The sequence below is a fragment of the Metarhizium acridum genome (assembly GCF_019434415.1).
Source record: "Metarhizium acridum strain ARSEF 324 chromosome Unknown scaffold_1, whole genome shotgun sequence".
NCBI classification, from domain to species: domain Eukaryota; kingdom Fungi; phylum Ascomycota; class Sordariomycetes; order Hypocreales; family Clavicipitaceae; genus Metarhizium; species Metarhizium acridum.
The window spans coordinates 6,044,636-6,057,642 of record NW_027094015.1 but is presented as its reverse complement, the minus strand read 5'-3'; the positions used below and the strand labels follow the sequence as shown (position 1 = coordinate 6,057,642).

The 13,007-nt window shown below is 52.3% G+C and overlaps 3 protein-coding genes across 3 annotated transcripts; 1 reads left to right on the top strand and 2 right to left on the bottom strand.

Moving 5' to 3' along the window:
* The first annotated feature begins 304 nt into the window (after positions 1-304).
* On the top strand, positions 305-1,925 carry RPB5_1 (DNA-directed RNA polymerases II 24 kDa polypeptide (RNA polymerase II subunit 5)). The gene is made up of 3 exons (XM_066116977.1): positions 305-500; positions 599-681; positions 825-1,925. The coding sequence occupies exons 1-3, from the start codon at positions 411-413 to the stop codon at positions 1,348-1,350; spliced, it is 699 nt and encodes a 232-aa protein (XP_065978865.1). The 5' UTR covers positions 305-410; the 3' UTR covers positions 1,351-1,925.
* Positions 1,926-2,205: 280 nt separating this feature from the next.
* On the bottom strand, positions 2,206-4,902 carry J3458_001887 (uncharacterized protein). The gene is made up of 2 exons (XM_007809527.2): positions 4,160-4,902; positions 2,206-4,059 (listed from the first exon to the last, which is right to left on the bottom strand). The coding sequence occupies exons 1-2, from the start codon at positions 4,492-4,494 to the stop codon at positions 2,889-2,891; spliced, it is 1,506 nt and encodes a 501-aa protein (XP_007807718.1). The 5' UTR covers positions 4,495-4,902; the 3' UTR covers positions 2,206-2,888.
* Positions 4,903-8,556: 3,654 nt separating this feature from the next.
* J3458_001886 (uncharacterized protein) lies at positions 8,557-12,971 on the bottom strand. Its single transcript, XM_066116976.1, has 2 exons — positions 12,953-12,971; positions 8,557-12,888 (listed from the first exon to the last, which is right to left on the bottom strand). Exon 2 carries the CDS (start codon positions 12,877-12,879, stop codon positions 9,286-9,288), a length of 3,594 nt encoding a protein of 1,197 aa, XP_065978864.1. The 5' UTR covers positions 12,880-12,888; positions 12,953-12,971; the 3' UTR covers positions 8,557-9,285.
* Positions 12,972-13,007: the final 36 nt, after the last annotated feature.

Genomic DNA, 13,007 nt, shown 5'->3' with positions numbered 1-13,007 from the left:
CCTTGAAGTGCCCGCCATCAATATTCAAGCCGCGAAAGGGAGTGCGCGCCTACCTTGAGTTCAAGAATCAGATGCTGTTATTAGTTCTGGGGCTGGTGACAGTTGTCTGGACCCTCGCTTGCAAGTAGTACTACCTGCTTGGTACCGGGTAGGCACCCGCGTCCAATTGTGTCGTCTGTTCGCTGCTCCGTCAAGGTGGGGCGCACTCGCCGCGTCACATGACCGCTCCCATCGAACCCAGTTAGCCAGTCCAGGGTACCCACCTCTGGAGCCACGGCTGCAAGGCTGCGAACGAGGGCAAACAATTTTCCAACGACATCTTCCCACGACGACGGGAGTTCAGTCACGACTTCTGTGTTTCTGCCTCTTTTGCGCAACGTAAACCACACAGGCGCAGCACGCTAGTCACCATGGAGGACCTCCCCAACGATGCCAAGTCCAAAGAGGTCGTGAGACTCTGGAGGGCTTGGAGGACGGTGCACGAGATGGTTGCCGATCGGGTACGTCGTGTCCGCAAGAGAAAAATGCTGCAACAGGGAAATAGCCCTGCGACCATATCCGACCGACCCGACCGCCCCAGACTGACCCTTATCTCCAGGAGTACGAATTGGCAGAAGAAGAAGTCAACATTTCGCTGGACCGCTTTCGCGACGAGTACTGCAATCCAGATGGTTCAGTAAAGTACGTCCCATCCAACATCCAAAAACAAAGTTGCCACAACCGGGCAGTTTTCTCGCCCTTTTTCTTTTTCCTTTGGTTTCCCAGGTGTCACTTTGAAAAACACCAGGCTACGAGGACTAACTGCCCGCCCGCCCGCCAAACAGCCGTTCCAAGCTCCAGTTCTCCGCGCGTCCCAGCGACGCCATGCTCAAGAAAAACACCCCTCCCGCAACCGAGTCCAACCCCGATCCCGTCCCCGACTGCGGCCCTGTCTGGGTCGAGTTCTTGACCGACAAGCAATTCGGCGTCGGCCAGATCCGCCAGTTCGCCAAATACACCATTTCAAACAACTACAAGACCGGCATCATGGTCACCCACGTCCCGCTGTCCCCGGCCGCGCGCAAGTCCCTCGCTAGTGTCGAGAACCTCGCCAAGATTGAGTGTTTCCTCGAAGACGACCTCCTGGTCAACATTACGCACCACGAGCTGGTGCCCCGACACGTGTTGCTCTCGAGAGATGAGAAGTCGGCCTTGCTAAAGAGATACCGTTTGAAGGAGACGCAGCTCCCTAGAATCTTGCAAAAGGACCCCGTGGCGAGGTATTTAGGGTTGAAGAGAGGACAGGTCGTCAAGATTATCCGAGTCAGTGAGACGGCTGGTCGGTATGCGAGCTACAGGTTGTGCGTCTGAGGAAGGTTGCCAAAGGGTGTCTGTCGAAATTGGATATTGGAATTTCGAGCAGAGAAGGTAGGTGAAACCAAGAGCCGGGCTGCGATTGCACGGCAGCTTCATGGCCGACGTGGGAAAAAAATGAAGGCGAATCATGTTCAGCATTTGGGAAAGGAGAAAACTGCGGCGTTTCAGGGGTTTATCCATTCGTGGTAGGTAGAACTGCAATCAGAACTGTACAATCAGAACTCTACCGCGGCATGTCGTGCAACAAGAAAAGAGTGCATGGTGAAACGGTTGAATCAGCTCGTGGCCACCTATGATGTTGTTTATGGCGGCCAAGTTCCCCCTCTGCATCATATCCTTATACATGACAGAGTTGGCTGTCGTTGGACCAGTCTAGGACACGGAACTCTCTACGTCCCCTCCCCCACAGTAAAGGCGGCGAAAACACCTGACCAGAGAGAAGGCATCTATATGTCGCGCCACATGATGGGATTTCCCGCGAGACAGCTGGCTCAACGTTTACTGGCCAAGCAAGCACCTCTCGAAAGAGAGCTTAGTCTCGTGCGCAGGGAGGGCACGGGTGCATCTCCTCATACATGTATATAATCAGAGCCACCTGCATACGTGGAAAGAATAAAGTCACCGGGGCGTTGGTTATCAGCGGGCATCTCGACGCCATGCATGACGGGGGATCAAGGAAGAAAACGGGCGTCCAAAGAGACGTCACACTAGAGTCCGACACAACAAAGTGAATTTGACGAGAAACAAAAGACAAGAAGACAACGGTTCACAAAAAAAGTGAAATGTACCAGCTGCAAAAGGCCAGGACCTAATACAGTTAGCCTCCAAGGATGACGATCCGTTTCGGATCGCCCTCCCACTTCCGTTGTTTTGCTGTTTTGCACCTCGCTCAGAGGTGGAAACAGATGTAGACTGCCCGGGATAGAATAATGTCCCCCGTGTTCATATATCTTCCCGACCATGAGACAATTTGACGACGTAACCGAGCAGTCATATTACGTCTACTTTTACAAATGCATGTATGCCATGACCATCATGTACCAAGATTGCCCATCATAACTAGCTCAATGAATTCTCCAAATGAAGATCCCAAACATGGCTTCTTGCCGGGTATATATATGCACCATGACACCGCCTCCTATAGTGCCCCATCCCTAATTATAGAACATCCATATAACATGCAAAAATCAATATCCTCCACTTCAAATCATATTATTCGTAAATAGCCCACTGGAGAGGAAGAGACCAATGCATTTGCCTCATCTCCGAAATATCCGTGGTAAGTATTATCCAACAATTTGTAGGCTCGTGAGATATCCCAAACTCCATGGTTGACAACCGCCGTCTATAAAGACATGAGAACATAACGCTGAGAAAAGATCCGTGTCGCATTCGTGAAAAAAAAAAAAGGAATAACGGTCGCAGAACTGCATGCATATCCGAGCCGCAGATGAGACAATATATGAGAAAGGGCATTGGCTCCAAGGCGCCTTCTCGTAAACCAATCAAAGAATAGGCATTGTGCCATTGTTTCACCTCAACAGACCGCCCGGGTCCATCAGTTCTGGCGACGGGTTTCCGTGAGGATTGTGTGCTTGTATCTCGCGTGATTGTGGTATAGGCTGGAGTTCTGTCCCAGGTTCGGACTTCGCCCTGGCCGCCCTGGTATTAAGTGGTCCTAGCAGACCACCTAAATCCTGCAATAAAGCTGTCGAGCCTCGTCGCACACCGTTGTTGGAAGCTGGTACCGAAGGTTGAGGGGCAGTGTTTGGTGAAGTAGGATCCAGTGTAGAGGACGTATAGCTGCCCCGTCTATAACTTCCGCTGCTGCCCGCCACAGACTCTTCAAGCAAGCCCCCGACGTCAAGAAATGACATAGCCTTCTTGTTAGAATCCACCTTAGTTAATGGGTCATGTGGAAGCAGGGAGTCGTCGCTTTGCTCGGTAGGGCTTCGGCGCTTCGAGCCTTGCCAGTTGATGTCGGCATCGAGGTTCTGTGCCATCCTTCCTGGAGGGGGGAACTGTTCAATGTCGGGGCTATCCAGCTGCTCTCGCAGTTCCGCATCGACACCGAGTCCAACATCTCTCACAAGATCTTCGTCACTACCCCATTGTCGATGTAAAGTTGGTCTGCGAGGGTGGGATGATCGATCAAAAGAGTCAGCGCCAGAATTGCGGTGGAACTTTTGCTTCTTGACTCCCCGGTCGCGAACGAATGAGCCCAAAACCAGAGCATTGGCCGCCGCAGTCGCAAACAAGAGTTCGACAGAGGCCAAAAGAGATCGATATTGCTGCCGACCATGTTCTTGAATAATGCGAGGCACACGATAAATGGTGACGACGATAACAGACAAACTCAGCGAAAACAACAGAACAAGCTGTACTTTTCTTCGAACGAGCATTTTGCTTCGCAAAATAATTGGTATCGGGAATATGACGAGTAAAAGGTCGGTGAAGATATTGCAAGTAGCCATGGTGATCAGCTGTACGTATCCTTGTCGGCATTGACCACCGGGATCTGGCAGAACCTGCCAATACATGCTGAATGGCTGACATTCGGTCAAGTCGCTAATAATGACGCCAATAAACGTTATTAGCAACATCCATCGGATTGCAATGAGTGCTGTGTGGTGGTGTTTTTCCCATGTGAGGTCCGTTATGCGTTTGAGGAACTCAAGAATACAACATTTCAGGGTCCACAACCTATGATGTCAAAAGTTAGCAGCCAGGCCGAACAAAAGTTTGCGCGACACCGTCAGAGAGAAAAGCGGCTAGTGCAGCCGGTCACCCGGGAGAGACATACGTTGCAGCATAAAAGAACCTGCTAAGCAAAACTAGTCCACTTGCAACGGTCTTCTGATGTAACTGTACAGCGGTGAGGTCCACGCCGCTGAAGTCGGCATTATTAGTACCATAAATCAGTATAAAATGTACGCAAACCATGCGCAAAACGAGCGGGATCACCGCCAGTGCCGCAATCTTATCCTCAATAAATAGCCGTTCCGTTCTTATAAACCGACCGAGGACGCGCAGCAGTATCATTAGTGTGCAAAAGGATGTTGCCCACCAACAGACCAGAAGCGTCGGTTTATCGTCGCGGAAAGCCCGCAGATCGGGGGGATTTGAATAGACGGGCATGGCGGTTTAGTTCGCTCCGCGCCCGTCGAGCACCGGGTTGGGCTCGACGAGCGAGGATATATCGAGGTGGAAAGGATGGGATTCTCCTTCAAAACCGATTCACACCCTCCCTCCTCTTTATGGGCTTGAAGATAAATAGAAATATCAACTCCGCAAGGTCGGTACGGAAAACCGGGGAGTTCTGAAAGCTAAGACGACATGGAGCTGAGGGTTGCGGCGGTAGTTCAGGCAGTCAAAGTGACTCCAAAGGGTATTATGTCGGTGCTGGAGGGGCCGTCACATATGGCTATTATTGGAAGTATCCGATGTTGCATTGACCAACAGCACGGATGGTGATGGTCGCACGGCGAGTTTGTCGACGATGGTTTGGCCCAGGAAAATCCGGCAGCAGGTCGAGGCAATTCAGGATATGGAGGAATAGAGAAACAGACTTCGAGTCGGAGTGTGGATGTGGGAGTCCAAACTGGTTATGTGGAGGCGTCTTGCTGGGCCGACTCCCAACGATGTGAAGTAACACGCTAACAACGTACTCCGTAACCGACCCTGCCCAGACAATCACAAGTTGGCCGGGGCCTGCAAGTCTGTTGCGGAAGACTGGGAGACAGCCCTGGCGGAATGCGGCTGAGTTGGCCGCTGGCCGAGTCGGCACGCGATGATTGTCAGACGGGGCGAGTTCTTTCTTGTGCTTCTGAAGCCTGGTGGAACACCTAGCAGCCGCGGGGCCACGCATGAAGCACACAGAACGCCACATCTGCTGGAGGATGTAGTACAGACACGCTGCTGGGGATGTGCAGCATAAGTCATGGATGGCTTTCTGGCATGGCCTTGGTGGGTGCGAGGTGGACTGTTGTGGATGCGGACAGGGGTTCCGATTTGGCCGTGATTGGCGATGGTGCGTAATCTGGCGGGACGCACGCGCAGCTGACCGGGGTAGCGAGGAAAAAATTACGACGGACCAGTCGACAAGATCAAGAAGTCTGGGACAATCAATAACCAGTGGGGAGGCGAAGAAAGAGGGCGCAACAATTAGTATATCGCCTACACGTCGGGTACGGGGTAATCTGCGATAGTGTTCTGCCGGGGGCTGCTCACAGATGTCAGCGATACGTGTTTATCCTAGCATCAAGTTAGGAACAAAGAGTGTTTGATTCCACATGGCTCGCCGTTGAAACCACTGACCTGTTATTTCGTGTCAAAGAGCCGGTACAATCCCCCGCCCCGTGTCCCAAAGTAAACACCGTATACGTGAGCCACCGCCTAATTTATACACAACCGCGATTCAGGTGATTTGACTGTTCTGGGCTAGGCGTCCAAGACGGCGTCGTCCTCACTTGCCTGTTAACAGCATGTAATATACTCGGTACGGAGTACTGCGGAAGTAAACCACCGAATCACCTTAATTCAATGTTCTGTGCTTTTAGGTGTTGCTCTGCCAGATCAATCAAGGCCTGCGCCCTGTCCCAACTTGGCATTCAACAAGCCAGGTGGTACTCGAATTGCAGGGGCGCCAACTTACGCCAACTGGAATTTCCATTCACTCAAGTACTTGGCCCCTAGGGTGCGAGACATGGGATCCGTTGATTGAGCGCTGGCGTCAGCCAGATAGCCATACAGCTAGGATTGGCTGGGGTGTCAGCGGCACCTCCTATCGCGTGAGCACTCTCACAGGCAATATTCCGCCATGGCCATTTGCCATGGGAGTGGCGGCGGCTCTGCAGCCCGGAGGCGGGGAGAAGCAGGGGGCAGTTCTTGACCGTCGAATCCTTGAAAATGGGCCTTCGGCTAATAACCGTCACTCTTCTCTGTACGGAGTACCTTTGTCCGTTATCAGTCGAGCTTTGAATGGGCCGGTTGCAGAAGTACTATGACCGACATTTATGAGACCCCTCGCCCAGGCTCAAACAATTGAATATGCTTAATTAGGGTGCGTTTAGTGGTACGTAGCATCTGCGTCACTATCCTCCTCCTTGAGGCGCGCGGCGAGGTCTCACCCCTGGGCAGAGCATCTGATACATTGTCGCACATAGTGGTCGGATGTGTTCCGATCCATACAGAACTGGTCGACTGCGGCTGTCGGAGCGTCGGAAGGTTTTGAGCAAAGGTGGCATGCGGAACGATTAGGTCAGCTGCCACCAAGTTTAAACTCCTGTAATGCCTAGGTACGTACGTAGTCTTGGAGCCTGTTGGACTCTCAAGTGGTTTGGTGTGCTGCAGTACCCCGAATTGCGCATGTTTCAGACGACAAGTGGAGCGAAGCTGAACAGCTCTTTCGCAATGACTGAGCGACAAGTGGCAGACTTGGCTGGCTTCTCCAGGCAGATAAGGGTATCACATCGTTCATGGCTCGGGTCAGGGTAGTCTTGGATCCTAATCTCGCCAAGCACCTCCAACATGGCACACCGATTGGGAATAGGGCCGACTCTGCGACTTTGTCGCTGAACGCGAATTCGCTATTCTGGCTGGATCAGGCGGTTGATAGACAACATGGCCAGGTGATCGCACTGTCTTGTTGGTGGTAGGAATAATTAGCTGATCGCCTGCATCATTGCGATAGGGTGCGTCAAGCAGCATCAGCATCCAGCATCCGACACCCCACGGTATCACAGTGCCCGCCTTTCACAATGCATTTTAGGTTCCTTTGGCTTCTTATCTGCGTAAATTGGTTAATTGGGGCCAATATGTGTTTGATGGGTGTGTACTGATTCTCCTTACTCCATGCCCCGTACCATATGTTCTCCGTAAATGATGGCGCGGCAGACAATAGTGCGGTGGATGTTATCTAGGCCGCGATTGATCAACGGGGGAGAGGCGTGGGGTTGCATCAAGGTGACAAATGAGGCGGGTCAGGCCAGAATATTGCTCAACTGGGAACTTGGAGGATTACAAAGGGTGAATGAAGGCTTGGTGTAGCGCGAAGAGTCGGCTGGTATGTCCACAGTAGTACTTAGTGTTGAAGCTGTGGCGATGGTCGACGGCCAGTAAGTCCAGAAAGAATGGCTAAACTTGAAGCGCTAGCGAAGCCCTCGACTACGAACCAGAAGGCAGGTACGGGTGAGTGGGGTTCTAGAATTGGCAGGTGGCAGAGTTTCATTAAGTATCCTAGTTCGCCGTATTCTGAACTTTACAGGTAATAGACAATACAATGTAACGCCTTGCAGGAACCGCTCTGGACGACGCATTGCTCGGTACCGTCTGCTGGGTGCCAGGTACTGGGAACCTATGTCCTCCTCAACTGCTGAAAAAGGCGGCCATCCCTGCTGAAGCCGTCAACTCCAACTTCAATCATGTCCTCAAGCCTTCATCTGCTGACCTCCACACCTTCCCGTTCCCAGCCTCCGAGTTACAATAGTGCATACGGAGCACCATCACTGTGGTCACTGTCAAGAGGCACATCTCGATTTTCAGTTGTTCATTCTCCTCTCATTTCCTCGACGGCGCTTCGGCCGGACAAAGATTTACAAGTCCTTCTGCCAACGTTGCTCCATTAGCAAATGGCCGACATTAGAACAACGGACCTTGGATCAAGAGTTGTTTCCGTGGACGAAATCTGGGGTTACAGGGTTACAGGGGACCAGCGAATCCGTGCAGGTTTCTGTAGGCAAGGCGGTAACAAGTTTTGCGACGGTCACTGCTGGTATCGCCCTTGGTGTCCCCTGCTGCCAACACTAGCAATAACTTTTATTGCCTCAATATCCGACGCGGCCAGGCCTTCCATTCCGGCCTCAATAAATACTTGCCGCATTGCCAGATGCGTATTATGTTACTAGTTGTTGTCGACTGCCCCTGTGGAACCCGACCCGATTGCTCCGTGAACTGCAGTGCCCACATAGTCGTGGATGCTGGCGATTGATTTCTGTTCACGTCCGCATGAGGTACGTCGAGGCACACGTGTTCAAGTTGGCAGGCATTGCTGGCAGGGCGATTGCTTTGGCCGAGTAATTATATTGATTCAAGGAACTTTTGAGTCCACACAAAGGCTACGTGTGTCGCGTAACAAGTACTTTTGCTGTTCCGTCGGCAGCTTCTTGGGGACACAGCTTGGGCAATGAGCAATTTCGAAAACCGGCCCCCCTTGTCCTCTGCAATCAAATGCGGGGGGGAATGACACGCAATAGCCATTACATCAAACTAACATCTTTTACAGCAACACCCTCGGGTGAAATCGCGACAGGCTTGGGCGACAAGAAGGCCAGTCCGTACAATACCGGACTCTCTGGCAGTGGCGTATAATACCATCTTCATTGTCTTCCAGAATAACGCCCCGTCACCCTTGAAATCTCTTGACTCGCGCCCCCACAAGCCACAGGGCTTTCACCACCTTGCACACCGCCGCACCTTCATCAATCACCCAGATAACTCGAAAAGATAACTACGTGCCCCCTTGGCCTTGAAAACACTCAGGTCAGGTCCCGAAAATCTGGAAATTACCTTTCCAAATCTGACTGTGCTCCAGAAGTTCCCACACAAGTCATTGGCTATCACCGTGCTCAAGGGCACGACCGAATTCGAGTAATCCATCAAGAGGCAGCTCACATGACGGATGTGTGGTAGGGAAGTGATTTGATTGACTTCACGTAGCAAAAGCAGTCACGACGCTACCGATGCACGCAGCGCCATCAACGAAAGCCACAGTTGGGTGCCGAGGCCACTTTCGAAAGTCTTGGGCGGCGCATTTGATCTCTCTCAACGACTGAGAATGCCGATGATTCTGACAGGCGGCTCGACCGTCGAGGCCCGAGTGCTGAAGAGGAGCAGTCGCAAATGACCCCAATAAAGCTCTTTTGAACAGAATCACCCCATCCCCAACGCCTTTACTGTAGCATCAATCTGCGTCTTTCCAGCCGCAGCCCAATCGACACTTGTCAACCTGGCGCCACCATCTTCAGCAAAGCCAGACAACACCCAAATCTCATCTACAACGACACTCCTGACCCGCGGCCACGGATGATGCATCAAAGCCCCCAGTCTCTTCCTGGCTTCATTCACCCCGGCCTGTGCCGCCTCTTGTCCGTCACCCTCGTTCCCCGTAGGCACGCTCGCCACTCCGCCGTAGACTTTAACACAAGCCATGAGTTTGCGGACATTTCCCGTCTTGTAGCCCGCTTTCTGCGTATACAAGCACAAAGTGCGAAAATCGACCCCCCTGCTGCAGTGGAATATACCGACGCGAAACAGAAACGCGATAATTTCCAGCGTAGGCACAGCAATGCGATCATCTGCGTAATGGGCACGCAGATTTAGTGCGAGAGCGTTACAGACCATGTCCACGTGCCGTTGAGATGTCTCGCAGAAATCCGTCAGAGCTGCGCGGCTTGCAATGACCAGGTCGTCATTTCCTGCGTCGGCGGACGTGACCAACCCGGACATGAGTTCTGCCATCCATCCTGACCTGTCTGCTTCGGAGGGTTCGAGGGCTGGTGATAGGGAGTCTGATAGGATCAGCTTGAGTAGAGTCTCAAAGTAGGCCCTTGAGGAAAATGTGAGAGACCGAAAGGACTCGGAGTCGCTTGCGCTCTTGTTGTCAGCTTTCTTTTTATTGCATTTTCTGTACCAAGATGGATGTGCGTACCTCTCCTTCATCATCAGGGCTACTACGGCTTGCGCTTCTGGGCGAACACGGTCAAGTTTCTCGGCTGCCAGGCGCAGGATACACGGGAACAGCTGCCTGGCAGATTTGTTCATGACGTCCAATTTGGCATCTGAGCTGTCTTCGTCGCCCCATAGCTTCCCGACCGCTCTGAGAGCCTGTACTCTGGTGTGTGAGCCCACGTCACCGCGAGCATTTGTTGTGTAGTCGTTTAGTCCGTCAACGAGCAGACTTAAAAACACGTTTGCCTGTGCTCGCAAAAGACGACTGCGGACTAGACTTTGCAAGAGAGTCACTCTCATGTCGACGTCGTCGTCTTTTGCCCATCGGTCTAGAAATGCTTGGCAGGCCACGTCCGGATCGGAAGGACGGAGCTGCTTGGCGAGGGGTTGGGCCTTGGCTAATGCATGGAAGTAACCTTGGCCGGTGGTCACGGTTCTTGTAGTAGGTTTTGTTGCGACGATTGCAGCCCATTCCTGAATTATCCTCTCTTGCTCTTGGCCTGTTGAGAAGAGCAGGAGTACCAAGGCCGCTTCAGAGGCTGGTTCGACGGCCTCGGGTTCGTTTCTAGCTAGCCAAGTCGGGGTGATTAACCTCAGGGTGGAGAGTAAATTTTTAATTTGCTCGTGGCATGGGGCATTTCTGAGTAATTTCGACGTCGAAGCTATGTATTCTGGTGAACGGGACGAAGATAGAAGGGTGTGCCCTGACGCCCATGCCGGATCTGGCCGGTTCCTGAGAACGGCAGCTTGGATTGTGGGGAGACCAGACACGACTAGGCGGCTGGCTCCTTCAGCAATCAACTCCGGCTTTCTGTACTCTGTGACTCGGGTATCTTCAATAATGTCACGTACAGAGCTGAGAATAGGTTGAACCAGCGCTGGATCAACCTGAGCATCTCCTTGCCCAGCTGTGGGCGTTTGTGAAATCATGTCCAGAACAGAGGCATAGCACAATAACAAGGCGTGGCGCTCTTCAACCTGACGCTTTACAAGGGCTTGTATACGCGCAGCGACGACCTTTATCGCCAGGAGGAACCGAGACGATGATGGAGTAGCATCCAGTTGGGCAAGCATAGAGGTTAAGATGCCAAAGGCAGCTCCAGCAACTCGTCGAGATTGAGCGTCAATGTCTCCGATGCCTCGCCACCCTAGAACGGCGTCGACGAGCGCTTCGCCATACTGACTTGATAGCTTTGTCACCTTTGTAGCCACCTCCTCAACGGCCCTCGATCTTCTCGCAACAGCATGATAATCAACAGTCTGCACAACTTCAATTCCCTTCTCAACCGTGTCCGGATGGCGTCCGATGAGCTCTTGCAAGGCCGCAGAAGCACCACGTCTGATGTTTCCTGCAGGGTCCAGCGATGCAGTCACGACCAGCTCCGTACCCAAAACCTGCAATAAAGAGCTGGAACTTGGATGTGCCTTTGCTGCAAAGACAGACGTGGTGGGCACAGTCAACAACTCCTGCGTGGTGTACCGACGAGCGAGTGCCCATATGCCGAAGCAGGCGGCATCACGAACATTGGCGCCTACACTACCGCCGGACGTGCTTCGCTGTTCAAACGACAAGCCTAGAAGTAGCGCATGAATAATGTCCGAGAGTTGCTTTGCCGGAGGAGATCGGCGATAAAGCAAGTGAGAAAGCGTGAGCATCAAGCCGTGCCATTCCAGTGGATTGACAGCCGACAAATTCCTGGTGGGTATTCCCGCTCGGTCGCCAACTGGTTTTTTCCAGAGAATGTTCCTATTGAGCGAGTCTAGCACGGCTTCAATTACCTGTGAAGCCATCCCGGGGTCTAGTTTGAGGGTAATGATGCTCAATGCTTTGCTGGCTGACAACCGGACCGGGGTATCGTTGTCAGAAACACTATCCAGCAGATAGCCAATGGCTGTTTCCGTCATCTGAGTATTGGCCATGCTCTGCCGATTCTGTCGCAGTAAAGATACAACGACCGATCGGATGACTTTTAGAATCATTTTCCTCACCAACGCTAATTTGATGATGGATTTCGACACCTCATTGTTGCCGAGTGTGATGTCATAAGCGCACTGGAATACGGAAGGCAAATACTTGTCCATGTCCGAGGTCTCTGCTGATGATCGCAACACTCCCGCCAAGAATGACAATACCCCCAGGTAGAAATATGCTGACTGGGCCGGGTTTTCCTTTCGTGGTCGAAGCGAAGCCAGTGCCCAGCGAACCAGGGCATCCAATACACCAAGCTGCTGCATGTCTCGCCGCATAGCTACCCTTACCAACAGTGCCTTTGCCGCGTCCTTCTCCTTGCCGGGAGAAGAGAGGTACTTGATAGCTAGGGGAATCACTCTTATTGTAATGCCAGGCAAGTTCTCGGGCCATTCAAAGCCCGGAATAGGGGCGACGGCAGACTCTTCCATATCCAGCGTCGAAATGGTGGACAAGTCAAACGGGGCTAACAGAAGGTGCGAGAGCCAAAGAAGCACAACGTACCTTTGCTCCCACTCCCATCCATGGGTCTGCGATTCACCAGTGGCGGGTGGATTCTCCTCTGCTTCTTCGATGGCCGAAAGAAGAACCTCCAGATACCTAGTTTCCACATTTAAGAAACGAATTATGACCTTTTCTCCGCGGACTTTGCAGAAACTGTAAAGGATCCTGCAGATTGCGTAGTCTACGGGTACAAGAAGACCAGACTGATCAGCAGCATTCTTGAGTCTGTGCCGCTTTTGGGAGTATTCCAGATAGGACTCTGCCAAAAGGGGGATCCATTTGGGCAAGCGAGGATCCAGGAGTTGTGGCAGCTCTTGATACATGTCGAGAATCTTGAACTAGTTAGCAACGTCAACTGCACCAGCAAAGTTCGAGATGGATACCGGGAAAGACTACCGTGGTCGTTGACTTGAATATCTCCCTTGCCCTGACAAAGGACCGCACCTGCGTT